The sequence below is a fragment of the Protobothrops mucrosquamatus genome, unplaced genomic scaffold (genome assembly GCF_001527695.2).
Source record: "Protobothrops mucrosquamatus isolate PMUCROS unplaced genomic scaffold, P.Mucros_1.0 scaffold1069, whole genome shotgun sequence".
NCBI lineage: Eukaryota > Metazoa > Chordata > Lepidosauria > Squamata > Viperidae > Protobothrops > Protobothrops mucrosquamatus.
The window spans coordinates 197457-221919 of record NW_015387297.1 but is presented as its reverse complement, the minus strand read 5'-3'; the positions used below and the strand labels follow the sequence as shown (position 1 = coordinate 221919).

General features: G+C 40.8%; 1 protein-coding gene across 1 annotated transcript; it reads right to left on the bottom strand.

The window, feature by feature from the left end:
- Window positions 1-1388: 1388 nt before the first annotated feature.
- LOC107291148 (cAMP-dependent protein kinase catalytic subunit alpha) lies at window positions 1389-23729 on the bottom strand. Its single transcript, XM_029284890.1, has 9 exons — window positions 23667-23729; window positions 19546-19674; window positions 19357-19455; window positions 16753-16835; window positions 16065-16191; window positions 13878-13973; window positions 13612-13734; window positions 11266-11430; window positions 1389-4458 (listed from the first exon to the last, which is right to left on the bottom strand). Exons 2-9 carry the CDS (start codon window positions 19606-19608, stop codon window positions 4333-4335), a joined length of 882 nt encoding a protein of 293 aa, XP_029140723.1. The 5' UTR covers window positions 19609-19674; window positions 23667-23729; the 3' UTR covers window positions 1389-4332.
- Between the last annotated feature and the right edge of the window lie 734 nt (window positions 23730-24463).

Below are 24463 nucleotides of genomic sequence, written 5' to 3'. Positions count from 1 at the left end.
CCACACCATGCTTGTCCAGTGCAGGTTGATAGTTTTTTTTTAATTTCCCAAGCTAGGGCTATGAGATAATTATTATTAATCCAATGTCATCTTACCATCTTCCATGCCTAAGAAAGGAGAAGAACCTGGATCTCTTCACTACTAGATTATTTCAATCAAAAGGCAGATCCAAAGTTTGCTTTCTGAAATATGGATTTGGTACACTGAAGATTCCACAATAATTTTAATATAATTGCATTTATGCTGCTAGAAACTGAATTATAGGAGAGTCAGGATTTAGCAGTTACGAGGGCTGTGAGCAACAGTGGTTACATCTCCACCTACACATAGGAAAAGGAAATAGGTCCCTATTCATAAGCTGATTCAGTGACAGGAAGTGGTCAAGAATGAACTGCCTTTCATTTTTTTTCTTTTCAAAGATGGGAATAAATACATTTTTATGTTTAAATTATCAAAATATCAACTGAATTTGACAGATTAACAGCAATTGTTCTGAAGGGTGCTGTAGGAATTGTTTTGCTATTCTAATACCAGCATTTTTAATTTCAAAATTTTTCTTTGAACTCCAGAATCGTACCTAAATATTTGTTAGCAATAAAAGTTTTCCAAATATAAAGATGAACAATTTCACATTCCTCTAATATAATGTTCAAATCTGTTTAAACATAAATAAAAAAGTTCAACTCACAGTCTTGTTCACAACACACACACACAACCCCTATTATAAAAGTTTTGACAATTTTGATATTGGAATTTGGACATATCAGTTTCTTAGTGGCTGCCCCTCCCAGCTCATTTTATAAAATAGGAAAACACTCAAGTTCTCAAAATGGTCTGAAAACTAGATATTCTATTATAATAAGGTGCCTTACATAAAACTGATTTGCATAGCATACAACAAATATGAGATAATCAGCTGCTGGAATGCTGACCAGTTTCTTAATTTACAATACTGGCATTACTGCCTTTCTTTGTAATTTCTGGTCCTTATCAAGAATAATCCATCTTTTTCTTTTTGAGCAATCATTGGAAGTTATTCTCTAGTCTATCCTACACTGTAGCCCAGCTCTACAGTGTAACAACAGAATTAAGTGTAAGAAATAATACAATAGCTTGTCACAGTTCCAGAAGCAAAATAGAATTAATTTTCCAGAGTTTGGGGAAAACAGTTTTCTATTTTAAATTTTTAAAAAATGAGGGAACTGTGAAGAATCCAATAGCTATTATTTTCTCTGGTAAGTCTTACTTGTATATAAACAGCCAGCTTGTTGCATTTACTGGCTGAGGTACACTGAAAGAGGAAGTGCACTCAGCTTTTCAGTACACCTCATTCTGTCCCATTGAAAACAGTCACCTCTAAACCAAAATTACAAAATTCAATTATTTAGCATATACAATTTAGCCTTCAATATGTTATGATTCTTTGTAATTTTATTATTGAGATACCTTAACCAATGATAATGCCTTTTTTCATGGAAAGACCTCTTCAAATATAATTAGAACCTTAAATGCAGATATTCAAAGAACTTGTAATAGAGTTGTATTTCCAGTGATGATTGTGAGTTTTCTTATTAACAGTTTTTTACTACTAACCCATAGGAACTCAATTACTTTTGTTTTGAAAGTAATTTCCATTTTGTCTTCCTACTCTCAAGAGAGTTTGAATGTATTTAGTATTTGAATACACAACAGCATCTTCTTAAGCTGGTCCCTGTCGGATGCATTGGACCACCACTCCCAGGATATTTTAGGAATAGTACTCCAACATATTTAGAGGGTATTGAGTTGGGGAAGGCTATCATAGGACATTATGTAACTAGATACATGCCTTTATTTGCTCTGAATAAGGTTTTTTTTAAAAAAAAATACAAACAGCAGAAGAGTTTTCCATGCACATTAACATGACAGTGTGTATGAAATTCTAATATAGAAACTCAAGAATCTGACAATTCTGGGGTGCTCACATAAATTTTAGGTAATGGACGTGTTGATTTCACAGCCATTTGATAAATTGCCTCTTCCATTATCAATACTCTCCAGATAGAATTTAAAAGTTTCAAAATGTAATGCATATTTGATTATGAAGCAAATGCATTTTTCAAAAAGCTAATAATTTTCATTGACTGAGACTTAAAATTAAAACAGAGAGCATTCAATTCACATACCTTCAGTTATGTCAAATTGGTTTTAAAGCGTTATACAAAGGGAGTAGGCTGTATCAATGGTTAATGAAAACTGCATCATGTGAGTTCCTAAAAGTTCCATAGCTTTTTATTTCATGTTATCTTTTTAGCACCGGCCATCATGACTCAAACTCCTTACTGCTGTTTCCCATCTTATCTAAAGTTTAGGAATTAAACTTTATTTTTTTTAAACAAAACTTTATTGGTAATAGTTTCAAATATGTTTACAACAAAGCACACTGTTAAAGAGGAAGTAGGGTTTGTTTTTTTTCTCAGTGAAACAAGTTTTGTTGGATTACACAGAAGTGGTTTTTGCTTCTTCCAAGACTGGGAGCAGATGGCTTTAGGTCTACCTCTCCCCAACCTCACAGAAATGGGACTGAGGAGCTTCTTGGTGGGAAGGGATGATGAGAAGTTGGGGTTGGGGAGGCAAATAAAGCTTGTCTGATCCTAATAGCACTTCTGTGCAGATGACATCTTTCAATCTAAAGACGCCTGCTCTGCTCTCCAGCCATGGAAGGAGAACAGGAGAAACTTAAACTGTGAATTTAGAAAGAGTGTACTTGGAGTCAGGAAGGTGAAGACAAAATACAAGGAGGCATTGCATTGGAAAGGTGAAGGGGAGTATCAGAAAAAAAATAGGACAAAACAACAAGCCTTCCCTCCTCATTGTTTGAGTCCAACTCCAACTGCTTCCGTCTTTTCAGAGAAAAGACTCTAAACAGATGCCACTTTATATTTCCAATCTCAACAACAGACCAAAACTGGTCACTCCCTTGTCTGCATGGCACAAGTGAATGGGTTTTGTCTATTTTGTTTGTAAATCTCACCATCTTTATTATCAGGGTTAGGTTTGCCATCCTTCTCGTTATCTTAGCATAAAACTAGAGCAGGTGTATAGAGATCTTAAGGATTGGAGTAACGGAGAGTCCACACCCACAGATCCATGTATCACCAACATTGAGGTTTGAGCTGGAAGAGGAAGAATCGTATCCAGCCAATGTGTCTTGCCAACATCTTTCACTACGCATGTACTTTATCCCCATTTTAATTGCTACTAAAGGGGACAAACCTCTTCAGTGACAAGTAGCTCATCTTTCCCAAATTCTGCTCGTTTCTCATCCATTCAAATTAGTCCAGCAGTTACCTTATGCAGTAGAACTGATCTTGGGATACATTTTGGAAGGGGCGAGGTTAGCTGAGGAGAAGGAAAAAGAATGGGTTTTGGAAATACACATTCAAACAGTGTTTCTTCCCATAGTATTCCTGCTCCAGCTGCAGCCAGTCATTGTCCCCCTTCAGCAAGTGTGAATATTATTGCCTCTTTCTTTCCCAAAACCAGGGACAAAGATTTAAATCAAGTGTAGAAAGAAAGAAAAGAAAAGAAACCACATATTCTTCATGCTAAAATCCAGCTGTTTTTACAGAATTAAAATTCCTGCTGAATTTCATTTAACTGTGCTGGAAACAGAGCATATAAAAGCATTGCCCCCACCTAGACTGTTAAAACCTTTTTTTAAAGCCAGTCAACTATGTCTTTAAATTTTTTCTTTAAAGTTAATAAAATGAGCCTTGGAAAGGGATAGGGGAGGAAAGGGCTATTGATAAAAGGATAGGGTTGTCTCACAGTGGGAGGCGAGACAATTGGGTTGTAACCCATTTAATGCTGGTCTAAACACCAAAGTGTTGTGTGGATGTGTTTACTTTCTGCCTTCCCCAATTCCCTTCCCTTTTTTTTTTTGCAATGCCCCATGAACCAAATCGTTAGAGATGGTGATGAATTACAAAGTATTCCCTTTCCCTTAAAAATAAAAAGCCACCAAAAAACCAGGGACTGTCCAATTAGGGTTTGTATATGGATTGGAGTCAATGTAAGCAGGAAGGGAATTTGTTTTAAAAACTGCCTGAGAGTGGCGGGGAGCCACCTTATAGCTTGCAGTGGATGGTGGGTGGATGACATTCAGACTACTGTCTTTTCCACAGCTTCAAATGAATTCCCCTTTTCTCTCTTTTGCCCAAACAGATCCAGGTGAACCCCAACACTCTCCCACCTCCCCAAATTAACAAATAGGCAAGGAACTCTGGCCCTTGAGGCTGATCAAATCAAGCCCTTTCTTTTCCTGGGCACACAAAGCAAAGGGGGCTGGCCCTAAAATTCTGAAAACTCCTTGACGCATTTTTCAGTGATAGACACCCGGATCTCCTCTTCTTCATAGTCATCAAAGTTACTTGTGTCACCCGGTCCTTTGCACTTTGGTATAAAAGGAGCTTCCACCTGTGGAGGAGATAGCACAGTTAAGTATTATTATAATATGGGAACATGTCATCATGTGTTTATAATCAGTAGATCAATTATAACATGAGGCATGAAATAGGGCTACAAGTTTGGTTATTAATCTAAGTCAGGGGCAGTCAACCTTGGCTCTTTTATGACTCGTGGACTTCGACTCCCAGAATTCCTGAGCCAGCTAAACTGGCTCAGGAATTCTGGGAATTGAAGTCCACGAGTCATAAAAGAGCCAAGGTTGACTACCCCTGATCTAAGTAATGTTCTCATTTTCTCTCTCTGTAAAGAGGCACATAGTGATCTTGACAAGAGAGAAAGCGCATCACCAGGTCAATTCTGTTGGCATGGTGAGTGTCAGATCCTCAACAGGTCTTAACAACTTTTATACTTGGATGAGTCCAATGAATATGAGACTAAATGTATAGATCCAACAAAAATGCTTACCTGTTTATCTATAAAACAGAGTTAAAGATGCCCTGCTTCTCTATAGAAGAGAATAAAATAGCTGCTTAAAGCTATTTCTGCTTAGGCTAGCTCACTTCTAATATTAATACAGGATTGGGAAAATTTGCTTAACTTAGCTCCTGCACACTCCCTTGATGTAAGGGACATGCTTTGTTTTTTTTTTAACCAGGTAAAGAGGTAAGAATTCTCCACAAACAAGTACACCATTACTTTGCTTCAGCTCAATCGGAGCTCTGCCTAACTCAGGGGTGTCAAACTGCCGGCCCACGGGCTGGACGCATCACGAGGAAACCGCGCCCACCCCATTGCCGGCAATGGAGAAAAAGTTCCGATACGTTGCGCGGCGCGATGTCATGAGTTTGACATGTCTGGCCTAACTCCTTCCATGTCTGCTGCTCAGCCATTTCTTCCCAAAGTAGAAGTTTATCAGCTGAGTCTCCCATTTCTTGTTTCTAATTTAGGAAAAGTCAAATTAAAAATTCTCCAGAATTATTTGGGTTTTCCAGAATTACTTGGTTTTACAGGCTTTGTTTTAACTAACCACAATATGCTGATTGAGATACTGTGTTTTGTAAATTATAGATTTGGGTTAATTTAATATAAAAAAAACAATAAAACAAAACAGGCTACTATGTCTTGCTTAGGTTAATACAAACCCTGGTCTAACACAATGTATAAACCAAGCCAATGTTTATAAATCAATCAGCAAATCTGAGGAGGATCAGAGATGTAATGGCAAATACAAAGAACCCATTTATTTGTATCTAAAATAGTTGGTCTTTTTTCATGATCTTGTTAAATCTTATACCACATGCAGAACCTTCCAGCCCATTTTACATCACTAGAATAACCAGTGAGATTTGCTGGCAAACAATTTTCAGAAAGGGGAATCTTTTTGCCTCTGCTTCCATTACCCTCTTCTCCTTCAAATAATTCACTTCACATAAATAACCATGCAAACTATGAGCAATGATGGTGAATCTTTTGGGCTTGGCATGTCAAAAATTCGGAATATGGCCTAACATGATTCTGCTGGCATATCACGTCTCCCCCAAACAAAAGAAAACAATTCTCTATTTCTTTATTTATTTGTATCCCGCTTTTATGATTTTTACAAATAACTCAAGGCGATGAACATATCCAGCACACATTCCTCCTATTTTCCCCACAGCCCCAACCCTGTGAGGTGGGTTGGGCTAAGAGTGTGTGTGACTGGCCCATGGTCACCCAGCTGGCTTTCGTGGTTAAGGTGGGACTAGAAGTCATGGTATCCAGCTTCTAGCTTGGTGCCTTAGCCACTAGATCAAACTGGCTCCCATTTAGATCACCCTGAACTGTGGCACTTGGCGACAGCACTGAGGGTGGGTTTTAAATAGAGGCCAGGGCTTCAACTTCAGCCCTACTGCCACTCAAAAAAGCCACCTTACAACATTTTCCAATGATGGCGAGCCTTGAGGAATAGCACGATTGTCCCCGCAGCTTACTATTTCCCAGGATCTGCCACATGCTACTAGGTCAGCGGTTCTCAACCTATGGGTTGTGACCCCATTTGGGGTCGATTGACCATTTCACGGGGGTCGCCAAGCAAGGCTGTCCGCCATTTTTTTTGTCCGCCATTTTTCCCCCTTTTCCGGTGGGTGCCTTACCTCCCTTGGGCTGGGCCAGCTGGTGGTCGGCCTGCTCCGTCTCTGCCGCTTGCCAGCTACGCCTCGGCTGGCGCAGGGGGCGGAACCACGCATGCGCGGCGCTCCCGGGCAGGGAAAGTCCTTGACTTACGACCGGTTGGGTAGTCCTCGACTTACGACCGGTTTAGTCCTCGACTTACGACCGGTTTAGTCCTCGACTTACAACCGGTTTAGTCCTCGACTTACGACCGGTTGGGGGTCGCGGCATTAAAAAGGTTGAGAACCACTGTACTAGGCAATGTTCTCTTTTGACAGGCTTTTGGGCCTACTTAAGGCTGTTCTGGGTTCAAGAGGCCTCCGCTCTTGAAGTAACTTCAGAGAATGCTCTTCTGCATTTCTGCAGTGTCCAAAAAACATACGAAAGCAGGCCCTGTTCTCAGGCAATTTTGGGAGGCTTCAGAAGCAACACAAGAGCAGAGCCCTCTAACAAGACTTCCAGAAGATCCGGAGGCCCCACCAAAGCACAACCCATTCTCTCACAGCCTCCATAGCTCCAGAAATCATAAAAAAGCCTGTCCCGTTTTTACACAACTTTTGGAGTCTTCAGACCATGCAAGAACATGGCCCTCTCGCATAACATTTGCAGCCTCTGAAAATCACAGAACAGGGTATGCCTCCAAGAATAGTTGTCAGCTGAATTCTGGTGCGTCACCCCAAATGTTGCCACCTGTCACCTTTGACATGTGTGTCATAGGTTCGCCATCCCACAACAATAAATAATTTAGCTGCATGCTTAAAAATCTTCCTGTCAAATTGAGGAAGGGCACTAAGAACTGTAGCGTGCCATAGCACTAACGACTTCGCACAATTAACTGACCTATTCCAAACCATGCACAATTCATAGAATTTACTGCAAATGCAAATTCAGGAAAAGCTGATTCGCGCCCATCCTTCCTAAATGCAACGGTAATCATTTTGTTGCATTACCACATCCACAGTCGTAATGCAAATTATATTATGAGCAAGTTGTATTACGAGCTCTACCCCAAATCCCATATATGTGCTCATTTTTCATTTTAAAATAGCAGCAGCTTATTTGCATTAAGTCTCTAAACTCCTAAACCTTGAAGATTAAAGAGCGTCAGAAGATTGGTCCCCACTGTCTCAGCACTGGCATGACTTCCGTCTTTTGGCCCTTCAGTGACTGACATATAGTCAAACATTGTACAGGCCCTGCTGCCAAAAAACTGCCTTCTATGCTCTAAGTGGCAATTTGTAGAGGAGACTAAACTCAGATATGAAGATGAGCAGCCATTGATTGTTTAGCCCTTTCCTAGCTTGTTTTCCCTCCTGCTCTTGCCTTGTGCCTCTAAGGACGGATCAGAGGCTTTATCAAAGCATACAAGCAAGCCAGGAAACCACAAACAACCCATTTTGGCATCACCATTTAGAGTTAGACAACTCAGAAAGTCATAGCTGTAAATAATTCAAAAATAAAGTTTCTAATTAAGGTCTGCTGATCCAGAACAAGCCACTTTTTGTGAAATACATGGAAGCCTTTGTGCTGCTGCTAACTTGGTGATTTAAAAAACTGCTCAATGCATCCACCTTTGTATATGTGCAAATGGCAGCCTTAAGCCTAGTAGGCAATTGACATTAATGTATAATAATAACGATAACAATAACAACAACAATAATAATAGAGTTAGAAGGGACCTTGGAAGTCATCTAGTCCAACCCCTTGCTCAGGCAGGAAACCCTATACCATTTCAGACAAATAGCTGTCCAGTCTCTTCTTAAAAGCCTCCAGTGTTGGAGCATTCACCGCTTCTGGAGGCAGGTTGTTCCACTGGTTAATTGCTCTAATTGTCAGAAAACTTCTCAGTTCTAGGTTGCTTCTCTCCTTGATTAGTTCCCATCCATTACTTCTTGTCCTGCCTTCAGGTGCTTTGGAGAATAGCTTGACTCCCTCTTCTTTGTGGCAACCCCTGAGATATTGGAACACTGCTATCATGTCCCCCCTCGTCCTTCTCTTCGTTAAACTGGACATACCCAATTCCAGCAACCGTTCCTTATATGCTTTAGCCTCCAGTCCCCTGATCATCTTTGTTGCTCTTCTCTGTACTCCTTCTAGAGTCTCAACATCTTTTTTACATCGCAGTGACCAAAACTGGATGCAGTATTCCAAGTGTGGCCTTACCAAGGCATTGTAAAGTGGTATTAACACTTCACGTGATCTTGATTCTATCCCTATGTTACTGCAGCCTCGCACTGTGTTGGCTTTTTTGGCAGCTGCAGCACACTGCTGGCTCATATTTAAGTGATTGTCCACTAGGACTCCGAGATCCCTCTCACAGTTGTTACTATTGAGCAAGGTACCCCCTATACTATACCTGTGCATTTGGTTTTTCTTGCCTAAATGTAGAACCTTACTTTTTTCACCACTGAATTTCATTTTGTTAGATAGCGCCCAGTGTTCAAATCTATCAAAAGCCTTCTGTATCTTAAGCCTATGTCAAACACAAGGCCCGCCCCGTGGTTCCGCCTGGCCTGGGGACCTGCTCTGGAAACAGTAAAGGACCGGCCCATGGCACCTTGACCCGGCCCAGGCCGACTGGGCACTAATCTACAACCTGGTGCTAGCCATCAAAGCCAGAACGTGCTCAGCCTTAGATCCATGGGGCAGCCCTGGAACCAGCGACGGGTGCTCCTGCCCTGTCCTCTGGATGCGTGTGCAAGCGGAGTCCAGCGTCCCTGCTGGCTGTCTTGCCCCGCAAGCTGACTTCACCCAAAGATGCTGGCGCTGTTCGTCTCCTGTGCGCACACCCAGGGGCTGGGGCAGAGGCAGCGGAGCAGTTCCTCGCTGGTTCCAAGGCTGCCCCGTGGATCTAAGGCTGAGCACATTCTGGCTTTGATGGCTGGCACCAGGCACCAGCACCTCCATGGCCTGTTTGCTGACCTAGTCTTGCAGCCACGAGGCTTCCCTTTCACCGGGACCAGCCCTGCCTGCCTGGGTGGGATAGTGATGGCCGACGGTAGCATGGACACTGGCAGTGCTAGCAATCTCTCCCCCTCCCATCACCCCTTTCTGAGCGCGGAGGAAGGAAAGAGATGAGAATGGGAAGGGAGAGAGGGAGTGAGGAAGAAAGGAATGGAAGAAGGAAGGAACGGAGAGAGGAAGGAAGGGAGGGTGGGTGGAAGAGAGGGAGGGAAAAAAGGAAGGAAGGAAGGAAGGAAGGAAGGAAGGAAGGAAGGAAGGAAGGAAGGAAGGAAGGAAGGAAGGAAGGAAGGAAGGAAGGAAGGAAGGAATAGAGGCAACTTGGTTAGAGATGCCCCAGTTCACACAGTTCTGCTTCAGACCTGGATCCATTGAGACGTGGGCTCAAAGGAGAAAGCAATCCAAGTTAACATTGGTATTCTTGAGTTGTGAACTCTTAGGAAAGTATCCCCTCCTTGTGTGTTGCAAACAGCCATTTCCAGTGGGGAAAACAGGACAAAGCAGAGTGGGGGAAAATATTTTCCTTTGCTATATTTCCAGTCTGAATTAGACCATGGCAGGGTCCCTGCAGGAGAGCCCTTCTAAGGATTATGTATTAATAGAAAAGCAACTAACTTAACTCTGTTCCTAAATGCTAAAGCTGTCGCACATAAAAAACAGAGGAGCTCTGATCAACTATCACAGCCGCCATTTTGACAGTTTTGCTGTACTGTTGTCTGTGGACGCCCCCACTAAATGCAAGCATGGGATAAACTGAGCCTGGTTTGTTCTCAGTCTTTTAAGTGGCCACAGACTACTAGCAAAAGTGGCATCTGATCACAAGGCAAGGAGGCATCGAGAAATGTTTCCCCTTTTGCATTTGAGCATCCAAGAAGGGACAGGAAAGGAGAAAGGGAAAGAGGAAAGACAAAAAGAAGGAAAGAGGGGAAGGAAAAGAAGAAAAGGAGAATGAAGAGGGAAGGAAGGAAGATTATAATGAGAGGGAGGGAAGGTCTGAGGGAAGTCCTGCCTTAGCACTTGGCCACGAGCAGCCCTGCTGCCCTTTCGCCATCACCTTGTCCCCTCTTCCTGACCTCTCCTGGTGGTCTCCCATCCTATCGCTGAGGATGCTTTGGTTACAAAGCCGGGTCTCCTCGCAGGGAGAGGGAGTGGGCCTCCCTCTGACCCACACATTTTGCCCTCACACACACACCATGAGCAACTTGGCCAAGGAGAGCGAGCCAATCAGCAGCAGCCTTGAGGAGGAGGTAAGCACAGCCAGGCACTCCCTTGGGAAAGGCTGGACTGGGCCCTTGCCCTTCCCTGCCCAGGGCTCCAGGCAGCCTGCATCACTGGGGGTCCTCCACATGGCCTGAGAGGGATAGCAAGGCTCCTCTGGTGGACAAGGATATAGTGCTCGTTCTGGTCTCGCCTTCTTCGGCTGGAGACAATGGATCCCCCCCAGCCCTGCACGGGCCACCACAGGCACCCCCCGACACGAGCGATGTTGAACTCACCACGCCCATCCCCGCTATGCCCACCCCGGCCACGCCTACCCCGACCCCCCAAGGTCAACCACAACCCTGATGCAGCCCTCAATGAAATCGAGTTTGACACCCCTGTTGTGGAGTATTGGCTATTCCTTCCAGTTTGGTGTCATCTGCAAATTTATGTACTAATACTATTTACTCTTTATTTTAAAAAAGCCTGTTGGCTGCAGTTGTTTACCTTCCGTTGGTAGATGGCAATCCAATCAGTGGTTGCAAACCACTTGTGATTCTTGATGTCGTTGACTCCATTTTTGAGGTTGCCAAAGCGTTTGGTGAGGTCTACCTGTAGCAGGTTACGCAACAGGTCCTTCAGATCTGAGCTGAAGTGGGATGGGAAGCGGACCTGGATGCAAAAAACCCAAGATTTTCTTCTGTCTCCAGAAAGAAATCTCAAAGCTATAGGAACAGGGTAGGCAGTATGATATCTCATATGCTATAGCGGTCTATTCCCAAATTTGTGCCCTCCAGGAATATTTGGAATGACTAGGCTGGTGGAGAGCATGCTATAGCTCAAGACATTAACACACTTTTGAAATTAGAACATTTACCACATAACTACAGTTCCAGGTAGGTTTTCCATATATCTTGTATTTGAATTCCCAAAACCTTATTTTTACGAGAATTTTTACCTCTCAGGAACTTGAAGATGGGAAAAGTACAGATGTATAATAAGAACTACTGACACAAGAGAAGCAGAAGGATATTTTTTTTATAAAAAACTAGCAAACAATATATATCTTTTGTGCTTTTTTCAAAGTGCCCTGCTTCTCAAAAATATTCCAGCATAAAACTCTTATAGATTGCCAAACTATTTTACAGAGTAGGATTTAGTATTTAGCTTTACATCAGGGCAAGCAGAAGGCAGATTGTGTGGCTTGAAATATTCCTGACTCCCAATTGACTGATAAAAGTCTAACATTATACTACTGAAAAAATAATTTATTTGCCTGGAACTATACAAGCGTTGTTAAGTACTAATATTCAAAAACAAAAGAAAATAAATATTTTGGATTCAGGGTTCTAAAATCCAAATGTGTGTTTTTAGCAATTGGATCTTGGATGTCAGAAAAGTAAAACAAGATAAAGCAAAAGTAGATTGTTTATATCTGAGTTTGGCCCATCTTTTCTCTTTTTCAAATAGGTAGACTGGAGGAAGAGTTGCATCAAGGCTAGTAAGTTAAATGCCTTAAGCCAAATCTAATTTATGCAAGTCATTAAATTAAGTATTCGCCTACCTAATGCATACAGCTGGAATATTTTTAAGAAACATCTGACATATTTGCAGAAGTTGGTTACTTGATTCATTTAACTTAATTTGCTTCTGCAATAAACTAAGATGTCATAGATAAGTATCTGAGCAGAATAAAAAGTTTTTTTTCCCCCAGTTGAGAGAATAACTTAACCAAAAATTCAACTGACTGGGGTTGTGGCAAGGAAATGTGAGGAGAACATTGACAAACAAGAATATAAAATGCAATTCAGAGGAGATGACAGATAGGAGACTCTAACATAAAAAAGAAACTTTTTCACTGATTAAATTGAACTGTTACAGTTCAAAAGTACAGCACAAAGTTCTGATATATTTTATATTAACCCAACAAGTTAAAAATAATATCACATGTCCAGCCACAATGCTTCTGTTGTTATTTGTAAAAAGAATTAAAACTATTTCTAAAATTTAGGACGCTGCTTTGCTGAAGGATACTGTAGGAACTTGTAATACCTGCATGAATTTCAAATGAAAAGCAAATCAAGACAATGGTCCACACTAAATGAAGCAGTACACCTAATAAAACATTATCCTTGATTGCTTTTCAATAAAGGTAAGTTTCCTTACAGTAAGAGTTGTGTTGAATGGTTGAAACACTTTAACTTTTGGCTTCTATTCTGCCTCAAATGGTGCTGGTATCAGAGGTAATATTTTTTAGAATAATGTGCATAAGCAGGGCCCTTTGAAACTTTTTCAGGAGAGTGGTAAAGGAGGGAAGAAGTCAAAAAAGGTTAGATGCAGATGATCAAAAAATTAGCATAAGAGTGTTGTTTTAGTAACAGTTGATAGTAGAGATTTTTTGCCTAGGATTGGAGTTTCTTTTCTATTTAGTCCTTCCAAATGAAATCCTGAAAACGCACACTTTTATGGTTACATTTATAATAAGACTACCCTTTGCCCGGTTTTATTCTTTTAAACATTATGCAGAAAAAGAGGAGCCATGCAAATTTACTACAGTGAAAGCTGTTAGTAATGCCAAAAAGTTAAATTCAAAATGTTGTCAAAAGGAATAGTTTAAAGGTGCCCACTCACAATTTACAGAACTACAATTACTCTAGCATTTACTTGGTAGGGAAAAGTTACATCCAAGTTTTAGTGAGCATTATAAATGTATATATATATTTTTAAAAAGTATTTAACCTACACTCAAGGTAAAGTCTGGATTCTATTCTATGTAAAAAAAAGACCAATAATATACAACAGGCAGGTGTAATATCTTGCATGCAGCAAATAAGGCATGGGCTGAAATATTACCTTCCCAGAGACAATTTTCTCATAGATCTGAATGGGCTGGTCTGCAAAGAATGGAGGATAGCCAGCTGCCATCTCATAGATAAGGACACCAAGTGCCCACCAATCCACTGCTTTGTTATAACCCTGCAACAGGAAACTCAAATCACAACTAGAAGAAGGGGAATATTCAAAAAGCTGGGGGGGGGGGACGGGTCACCAAGCCCTCCCCCAGTTTGACCAGGCACAGAACCTCAACATACTGTCCATGGAGAATACAGATCACTCACCTTACTCAAAATGATTTCAGGAGCCAAATATTCTGGAGTCCCGCAAAGAGTCCATGTTCGGCCTTTCACTCGTTTGGCAAAGCCAAAATCTGTGACCTGAAGGTCAATTTTAAAAACGAGAATTGTCAACAATAAAGATGGGATGGAAATGTACGTTAAACACAAATCCAACCTGGGTAAAAGGAAGGTTTAGGCCAGAACAGATAGATTAAGGAGATTTGTTTTGCATAGATCTCTTAAGAGCCAATGCCAAGATTTGTAGTATTAGAAAAAATGCTTTACAGTATCTAGTTATTCAGAGGACATTCAGTTAGACCTGGGGTCTTCAAACTTGGCCCTTTTATGACTTGTGGACTTCAACTCCCAGAATTCCTCAGCCAGGCACGCTGGCTGAAGAATTCTGGGAGTTGAAGTCCAACAAGTCATAAAAGGGCCAAGTTTGAAGACCCCTGAGTTAGACAGACTGTTGTTGGACTGGTATATTTCTATTAATCGAATACAAATAATTGGAGGACATGTATCGGGTTTTTTTGTCAGCAATTCTATTACATTCATACAAAATTGCTTATGTATAGTAATATTCATTTACTTATACAGTAGTTCCTGCTTACTGACTATTTAGAGACTGTTTGAAGGGACAACAATGGTGAAAAAAAGTAACTCTACAGTCCATTTACAACCTTTACAGTTGTCTCTGTCAGCTGGGAAAACCAGGACCACATGTGAAGTTCCAATAAAACTGATTTATTAAAACTCATGCTTATGCAAAGGTATCTACTCAATTAATGGTTAGCAATATTTTGGTGCTAGATAAGGGTCAACGGAAGTCAAGAGAGGTTGGACTTAGTCCATTGTGGCTATATAGATTCTAGGCTGATTCCTCTTTTGACTCTGCCCCCTCCTTCTCCTACATTCCCCCAGTCACACGATCATCATTACAATCATTGCACATCCTGTGGCTGACTTATGGGTCCCCCCCCCCCCCGCTGAGAAGCTTGATTGGAGAGAAAGGGCTTTGAAGAAAGAAAGCTGTTTCTCTCAGAAACTCTTTTCTCTTCAATCTCTCTGCTCTGTGAGGTGGGGGTGGAAAAAAAAAGCAAATGATTTTTGTAGGTCCTTTGCCTGATCCTTCTCCGCTTTCAGTGTGATCACATTGCTGTTGAGGTATAGAAGAGCAAACAGTTTACTTTCTTGCAATCTCTTTCTTGCCAACCAATCTGTTCTCTGAGGGAAGGGGAAGCAAGCAGTTTCTACAGGCAATCTCTCCTTTGCCTGACCCCTCTCTCCCCACTCCACTGAATGAGGAAAAGATTTCAAGAAAGTAAACTATTTGTTTTTCTACATATTAAAATCCATATGATAGCAGCAGCAGCAGGAAAAGATCAGGCAAAGGAGATATTGCCTACAGAAACCACTTGCTTTTTTTTCTCCCCATCCTCTTCACTAACAAGGAGGTTGGAGAGAAAGAGATATAAAGAGAGTAAGCTGTTAGCATAGCCTGCTCACAGTTGCCAGTCCCAGGCTGTGGGGCAATTGCATTCCTTTCAATGTGTATAAGACAATAAGCAGGCACTTGAGTATTCCAAAGGACAGGGGATGGTTAGGAGGCAAACAAAAGCCAAAGGTGTAAAACTGAGTAGTCTTGTCTCTTTCCAGCTGGAAAAGACTCTTGCAGTCAAACGATTTCCCACTTAGAAACCCCTTCACTTAGCAGCAAGGTTATTTATCCCAACTGGGGTTATTTATTTGTTTATTTAGAAAATTTATTTGCCGCCTAATACCCTGAGTTACCAACTCTGGGCGGCTTACAATAATAAAAAAATTAAAACTGTATACAAAGATAAAAGCATAAGTAAAATACATATAAAATAAAACAAATACAGCAGCCCAATTAAAACATGGGGAGGGTAGGAGCAGCATGGGGGTGAGGTGGGATCTGTTGTTAATTGATCAACCACCTCCACTGTGATATTATTAAGTGAGCACTATCTAAAGCCCCTAATAGTCAGATGGAGGGGCTTTGTTCAAATACCACGCTGAGTCAGTTTGTTCAGTCATGGCCTGTTAATATAATCTAGTGGTCACATTTGCACATACAGTAATGTTCACTGTGCCAGACTACTGACATGGACCGCAATTCTTAAAGAGTGCTGAATATGAATATGTAATTGATTGAAATAGTGCTACCTCAATATAGCCCTGCTGGTCAATGAGGAGATTCTCAGGCTTCAAGTCTCGGTAGATAAGATCTAGTGAGTGCAGGTACTCAAAAGTCAACACAATCTGAGCGGCATAGAACCGGGCATGAGGTTCACTGTAAAAAAACAACAACAGGAAAGCAGGGGGAAAACATTTTCATTACTGATTTCCAAACAATGTCAGTTAGGCTTTCATTTCACAGGCACTGACAAGGAGCCAGATGTTCCTTTCCCCTTTTTCAATGCAAACTTAATTTTTCCATCAACTGTCTTATAAGAGCAAGGCTAGACTAAAGCTGTGCTGAAGCTTTTTTCTTACTCTGATTTTACCAGTGTTGTGCCCAAATCAACCAATAGTCATTTGATGAAAAGTATTAAGCTCCTGGGATCCTACCAGGCTTGGCCATCTAGCCATAAAACAGTTTCCATCCTATCTTTTGACTTTATCTCAAAATGTGTAAACTCTGTATCAGAGATTAGCAGGGCACGCAAAAAAAAAAAAAATCATAGATTTTTTCCTAGATCTACTCAAATACAAAATTAAAGAAACTGGAAACGATTATTGGGTTTGCTCCCTCTTTAATACCAGGGAATCAAATATAAAAACTACACTACCCAGTTCCTCTTTTCCTAACTAGCATAGTCCCGTCCTTGCAGTGATGAGGGAACACACCTACCTGAACCTGCCAATCCGTCGTAGGTGGGAGAACATCTCACCACCTGGGATGTATTCCATCACCATGTACAGATTTGAATTATCCTATAATTGAATGCAGAAATAAAATAAGAGTGATAATAACAAGTAGTGCTTTGTTCCCCTCTTCACCTCTGATGATTCCTAGTACACAACTAATCAATTATTACAAAAAGACAACTGCCTTTCTAAAGGAATGCAATAATGTGCAGAAAGAAGAAGGAAGAAGAGTTTCTTGTATGCAGAATTAGTTATCTTGCAAACTGGTGCAAGAAATTAATCCAAGTATCTTGCTTTATAATTGCAAAGAGACCCCCATCTCCATTATTTTTACAATGCCTATGGATCTGAGCTGGCTACAGAGCAGATTTTACTGCTTAGAATTCAATATCAATATGTTTTATCTCTTTTGCCATGGCTAATTTACTAGAGATATGACAAACAATTTAATCTTACAAATGTTCTAACTCATGAAACTGATTGATCCAATTTTACCAGAAACATTCCAAGCTGGCTTACAGAGTACTCCAATCTTCATTTTGCTATTGGAATAGCAAATTGTTCCAAAAGTGGAATTTTAGGAGGGGTGTGTGTGTGGGGGGGGGAGAAGACATGCTGTTCCATAGGGCAGGTACATATCAGAGAAAGCATTCTTCCTGGTATGCATCAGATGCCGTTGCTTGATGGAAGCACACAGAGCATGTCAATTCAGTTGGATCTGGTGGACTGAACAGAACTAATAACAGATAGGTAGTTCTTTCCAAATGATAACAAGGACTTTGAATTGTCCCAGAAGCCTCTGGAGCCCAATGTAGCTTGCATATGGTGGTGTAATATGGGACATGTCCGGTCTGTAATTACCCACTGTCTAAATTCTGAACCAGCTGCAGCTTCCAAGTACTCTTCAAGGACAGCCCCATGTAGAATATATTACAGTAATTCAAGCAGGAGTTAACTAAACCATGAAGGGCTGTAAATAGTACCTCCCAATCCAGGAATTAGAACAATTGAGACATAAGATAAAATTCGCAAAAGATTCTCCGGGCCACAGTTGCCATTTGTTCTTCCAGGAGGAAGAGTTCCCAAATTGCACATAACTTTTGCCTGGGGGAATGCCACCCCATCCATAATGGGGTGGCAAAAAGTAAGGTTCTACATTTAGGCAAGAAAAACCAAATGCACAGGTATAGTATAGGGGGTACCTTGCTCAATAGTAGTAACTGTGAGAGGGACCTCGGAGTCCTAGTGGACAAATCATTTAAATATGAGCCAGCAGTGTGCTGCAGCTGCCAAAAAAGCCAACACAGTGCTAGGCTGCATTAACAGAGGAATAGAATCAAGATCACGTGAAGTATTAATACTACTTTACTATGCCTTGGTAAGGCCACACTTGGAATACTGCATTCAGTTTTGGTCACCACGATGTAAAAAAGATGTTGAGACTCTAGAAAGAGTACAGAGAAGAGCAACAAAGATGATGAGGGGACTGGAGGCTAAAGCATATAAGGAACGGCTGCTGGAATTGGGTATGTCTAGTTTAATGAAGAGAAGGGCGAGGGGGGACATGATAGCAGTGTTCCAATATCTCAGGGGCTGCCATAAAGCAGGGGGAGTCAAGCTATTTTCCAAGGCGCCTGAGGGTAGGACAAGAAGCAACGGATGGAAACTAACCAACGAGAGAAGCAACCTAGAACTTTTTAGCCCATCTTATGTTTTAAACATGGAAAATACCAGAAGGATTTTAAAACTCATTTTGTACTTTATAGCAAAAATAGGTTGAACTTAATGGCTTTTTATAATCTGGTCTGACAGGTGGGTTAACTAACAGAAACCCTTAGAGCAGAGGTGGCAAACTGCTGGCCTGCAGGCCGGATGCATCATGCCGAAACAGCACCCACCCAGCTCTGGCGATGGGGAAAAAGTCGCGATACATCACGACACGTCACGTAACATTACAAGTTTGACACCCCTACCTTAGAGCATTTTGAATGGTCAAGCCTTTAAAGCAGTACGACGTCGTGCTACATATCCTAAACCTACATGCTCACTATGGCAGTTTCATATTCGTCCTTTCAAAGTTTTCCATTTCTAGGCTGCCACAATGAAATTGTCACTAAGACATTTTATGCAAATTTCAGAGTGTTGCACATTGATTTCAGGGGCAGAATTATTTCCAGGACTGGCACTTCAACGCTGAGAGCTGTTCTTTCCCTTCTACTACATGCAGGAAATGTATGATGAGTATAGGTTTTGCTAAGTGTTTGTATGTGTTTGAATTGCAGAGGATGCTAAGTGAAGATGCTCACTCTGTTCATCCGCTTACTGCCTTTAGAAAGGAAAATTCTTCCTTGGAGCCAAATTTCTGATCGCCTTGGAGCAGGGCTCTTCAAACTCGGCCCTTTTATGACTCATAGACTTCAACTCCCAGAATTCCTCAACCAGGCAAGCTGGCTGAGGAATTCTGGGAGTTGAAGTCCATGAGTCATAAAAGAGCCGAGTTTGAAGACCCCTGCTTTGGAGCAACAGATGTTCAGAGGATTAGGCATCAGCAGGTGAGAGAGAGAAACTGTTACTTGACATTACCTACCTTGAAAGAATACTCTAGCCTGACAAGGAATGGGAAGTTCACAGCCTGAAGAATGCGTTTTTCATTGAGGGTGTGCTCAATCTGCTTCAGTTTAACAACCTGCAATACAGAAACAAGATCAAGTCAAGTACAACTTCCTCTTCAATCCTGCTTTCCAAAGCAAAGATCATCACCACGTCCCAGACTCACTTTCTGCTTATCAAGGATTTTCATGGCAAAATAATTTCCAGAGTCCTTGTGCTTCACAAGCATCACCCGCCCGAAAGAGCCTGTACCCAGGGTTTTGAGCCGTTCGAAATGATCCAAACTGGATGTGTTCTGCAAAAGGAGAGAGAAAGGGGGGGAAAATGGCTTCATATAACAGGCTATAGCTATTACATTTGGGGAGACAAAGCTTCGAGATGCGGGATGATTAGGCTTCATCTGATTGATGGCCCTCTTCCTTTGCTATATTATAGGTGATTTCAAAGGTCCCCACTTCTGTGTTAGGGCCAACTGTTCAACTATTGCTTTCATCCATTACCAATATCTTATGTAGGAATTGGAAGAGTTAGGATTCCACCACTAGAGGGCACATGATGCAAATCCTTTCAGTGAAAGAAAAACAACTTTCCTGTTGCCTACCCCTGGGCTAGTGGCACATACAGTAGAAGCAAACTTAATCCACCAAGAGTAGATTAATATATATTTTATCTCTAGCCAACAACACTTATCAAATAGTAAAATAATACCACCAAAACCTGGAGTTTGTAGTATAACAGTGTAATAAATCCCCAATGCACTAGTTAGGCAGCCAGGCATATAATACTGCCTATCTTAGACTCTGAGGTTGAGAACTACATTTTGCTACTTAGAACATGGTCTGCTGACAAATGAATATTTTTGAACAATTTGTATTATTTGTGCACTCCTGGTACATACAACCATCCTGATAAATACTGCTGATTCTTAGTGACAGTTAGCGTCCACAAACTATATTTATGGAAAATAATGTCCTTCAAAGAGGGGAAAAAAAGGTGTTATAGATTTCAAGATTATTTACTACTAAACAAACTTTAAATCGCAAGATCAGGAACCCTAAATATGTAAGTATACTATAGTGAGTTTGAACATTTAACAACGATTCAAAGCTGGTTTTCCTGTTTTTGAATTTTATGTTTTCAGCTTATACCCCATAGTCTGCTCTCTCACACTTCAGCTATAATCAGTATTCATTTCCTGTGTTGGGTGATTACCGAAATAAAGTTTTTCAATTCATTTCCATAAAAATAGCAAATCTGAAATTAATTGAAAACCTAAACTTTTACCCCCAGAATCTCTATTTCCCTGGATAGAGCAATTTAATTTTCATATTAACATCAAGACATCAAAATGTTTGCATCTGGTGAAAGTACTAATAACTGAGGAGAGGTTTCTGACAAGCTCTTACAAAAAGACAAGCTCTTTGAAAACAACACTGGGCAGTTAAAAAAAATGTTTTCATACATCTAGCATTATACTTTTGTAAAAAAACTATTTGCCATCTTTCAGATTTTCTGAAAACATGCTAACTGCCAGTATGAAAAAAATAATCAATGTCCTACATTCAGTGCATTACACTATCTTTAGTTTCTATAATTGCAGTCAAATGTTTCTTGTAATTGGTCACTTAATGCAATGGTCCCCAACCTTGGCAACGTTAAGACCTGTGGACTTCAGCTCCCAGAATTCCCCAGCCAGGCACGCTGACTGAGGAATTCTGGGAGTTGAAGTCCACAAGCCTTAAAGTTGCCAAGGTTGGGGACCATTGCATTAAATGGTATCCCATTCCTGGGTCTATTTCTTCATGGCAAATTCCTTCTACTCAACAACATTAAAGGATTTTCTAGCATAAAATGTTTAAGTGCTGCCACAATAGTTCGATGGGGTTTAGGTCTGGACTTTTATTTGACCATTTTAAAATTGAATCTGTTCTTCTTTAATCCATTATCTTGCATTCTTGCTTGCAAGTTTAGGATTACTGTCTTCCTGATTCATTTGTATTTCAGTTTTCAGACAGAGGGCGTGATGTTCTCATGTGGAATTCTCTAACATAAACAAAATTCCTGCTTCCTTTTCATAGTGGTAAGTTGTCCTAGTTCTGGGACAAAAAAAAAAATATTGCAAAGTACTCTACCACTCTACGTCTGACAGTTGGCATCAGATTCATGAGATAATCATGAATGCAATGAATAGTAACCACTACACTTACTAACATTTAAATAGCCTGAAAAGTCTCACTTTTGACTCATTTGTTCATAGAACATGCCTCCATTAAGTGGGGACAATTATCCAAATGCTTTTTTGGCCAAAACAAAAGCAAGTACTGATGTTCTTCTTAGTAATCAATAGCTTCTGCACGTTGCATTCTTATTTGTACTTAGTGCTTTTCTGATGGTGGAACCACGAACTCTAATTTTAAGCAAGTGAGAGAAGCCTCCAAATCCAAATTAATGTTCTTCTAGGGTTCTTTGTGACTTCTTACTGACCTTATCTTGCACTCATGGAGTCATTTTTTTAACAGGATAGGCACTCTTGGTAAGATTTCACTATCATCTCAAATCTAGTTTTCAAGACTATGTTTCCTTCTGTGAACTGGTCAAACTTCAGCGTTTGAAAATGGTTTTGTAACTTTTTCCACACTAGTTGGGTAAATAAATAATTAGATTGTACAGAGAAATTTGGAAATTGTGAGCATATTATGAGGTATCTCTAAAATCTGTCTAGTGAGAACTTCATAGGGTAATGGGAGCCAAAGTTTGTCAGGTTTATATTGGACAGAGCTGCCCCCAAATAGCCTCATTTATTTAACGTAGTACTCACTCCCACCTAGGGGTTTATTTATTTATTTATGAAATTTACATGGCCACCCATCTCATATACACAACTCTGGACAGCTAAGAATGAAAGCAGAATAAAAATAAAAAAACAGCCAGAATAAATAATAACAGAAATAGCATAAAACAGCACCCAAGAACTCTCAGTCTAACCACAAAACAGGCTCACACATAAACACTCAGCATAACCACAAAACAGGCTTACCCATATTTATCAGGGCCCAAAGCTTAATAATAAAACTGTGTTTTCAATGCCTTGTGAAAGGCCAGCAGGATCATTTCTGTGTGGATGATGTTCCAAGGGATGACTACCAGAGCAGAAAAAGCACTTCTTCTGGGTCCCAACAGATGTCTTTCTCTCATGGATGGGACCCAGAAAATGCCTTCTCTTGCTAGATCTAACAGGATGCGTAGGCCCCAGTGGGGAGAGATGCTTTGGTAGGTAACCTGGCCCCAAGCCAGGAAAGGTTTAAAGGTAACTACCAGCAACTTGAAATGCACCTGGAAGCATACTGATATCCTTTCAACTGAACTGACTGATGGGGGTGGGATGATTATTTTTTTCATACTGACAATATTACATGTTGGGTGATTCTGTTATGACATAAACGAAACAATATGGCCGGGCTAACGAGATCGCTTGCTGAAATTTTGCCGAAATGACTCTGTTTGAGTCAAAATAGGCCCGCTGGAAGGGAGGGTCCGGTCCCCCAACCCAGGAACGGCACGTGCGATGCTCAAAATGCCGACCGCTAGCCTTCTGGCCTGCCTGAGACCTGGGAGAGCTTGTTCAGCCGAAGCCTGCCAAACCGCTCTGAAAGTGAGTGGTTTAAACGCAGAGTGGTTTAAGCGCAGAGAAGGGAAATGGAAGGGAAGGGAAAGGTACAATCTGATGGATCACCGTTTAGCCTTTCCGCTAAAGACCAAGAGCCAATCTTCACCACGTCTCTCTTGGGCTAAGACTAAGTCGTGACTGGGGATTCCTAGCCTGAGGAAGAGAGGCGTGGCAAAAGTTGATTGCCTTAGACTCTAGGGCAGAAAGGCAAGATCAACCCATCTGTGGATTCTCCATTCGTCATGCTGGAGAAGAAACACTTTCCAAACTGGTGGGTTTTGTTTCCTTTGTGTAACAGTTGGACCTGTACGAAGCTGTCATAAAGATAATGCAAAGATTCAAAAAATCCAAAAGGAGACGAGTGCCTTTTCATCAAACTGTACATCTTACATTGTGGCACTGATTTTTAGGTGTGCAGCATTTTATAAGACAACATTAGAATTCTTGACAAACTTGTTTAAAGGCAGTTTCAGTCCAACGGAAATTTAATAATTTTTGCTTCCCTTTACACACCCATTATCGTTTTAAAATTGGGCTGAAGAACAAATTTTCATTTCATTATTTCTACAGAAAAAAGAAAAGAAAAGTTGACTATGAGGAATGCAAGGGTACCACCATACCTGTGATGGATTCTCCCATTTCTTAAGGAATTCTTCTTTGGCTTTTGCAAGAAACTCCTTCACTGTAAGAAAGCAGAGGGAAAGAAACAATGTTGAAAAGGAAGAAAAATGCTTGAAGACCTTAACTGTTGAATAATATAAACTGAGGAGGCTTCAATGGGGAAGCAAGAGTCCCTTTTTAACAAGGCTCTCTCTCTCTCTCTCTCTCCTTTGAGTGGCATATTGATGAATACTAGATTCATTCAATAGGCCAGAAGGAGCCTCTTTTGACAAGTCTGACTTGTAAGGAGTCATTGTTTCCAGGACTGTAGAAAATAGCATACACGTCTCTCCAGGATTCGGCTATTATACTCTGGATCAGAAATGATCAACGATTGATCAATGGCTGAACACATGATAAAGACTTACCTACTAAATCCATACTACTCTAAGAGCCCCAAACCCAATCAAAATAATTAAAAAAGCTACTGTAATCAGCTCTGTTCTGGATTACAATTGCTCATCTATAAGCCTTATCAGCATAATACTTAAGTGGATTGAATTCTATGTGTTGCAAAAATATGGATGGCCATTAGATGGCAGAAAACATTAACTCTTTGGCACTGATTTTTGCAGCTCCAATATAAGTCCCAATATTGGGGAGGTATCAACATTTATTAGAAATTTCTTCAGAGATGCCACCAAGATGATAACTAAACCAAAGTACAGGTAGTCCTCAACTTAGGACAATTGAGACCAATTTTTTTGTTGCTAAGCAAGACATTTGATAAATGTGAGTTTTGCCCCATTTCCCAACC

What these genes read in the sequence shown, in the direction of transcription:
- LOC107291148 (XM_029284890.1), bottom strand. Translation starts at nt 19,608, where the DNA reads ATGCTTGTGAAGCACAAGGACTCTGGAAATTATTTTGCCATGAAAATC. An exon ending in GGCTAGAGTATTCTTTCAAG is followed by an intron (nt 16,836 to 19,356) that starts GTAGGTAATGTC and finishes ATTCAATTATAG; the next exon opens with GATAATTCAAATCTGTACAT. An exon ending in AGAAAATTGTCTCTGGGAAG is followed by an intron (nt 11,431 to 13,611) that starts GTAATATTTCAG and finishes TTTTGCATCCAG; the next exon opens with GTCCGCTTCCCATCCCACTT.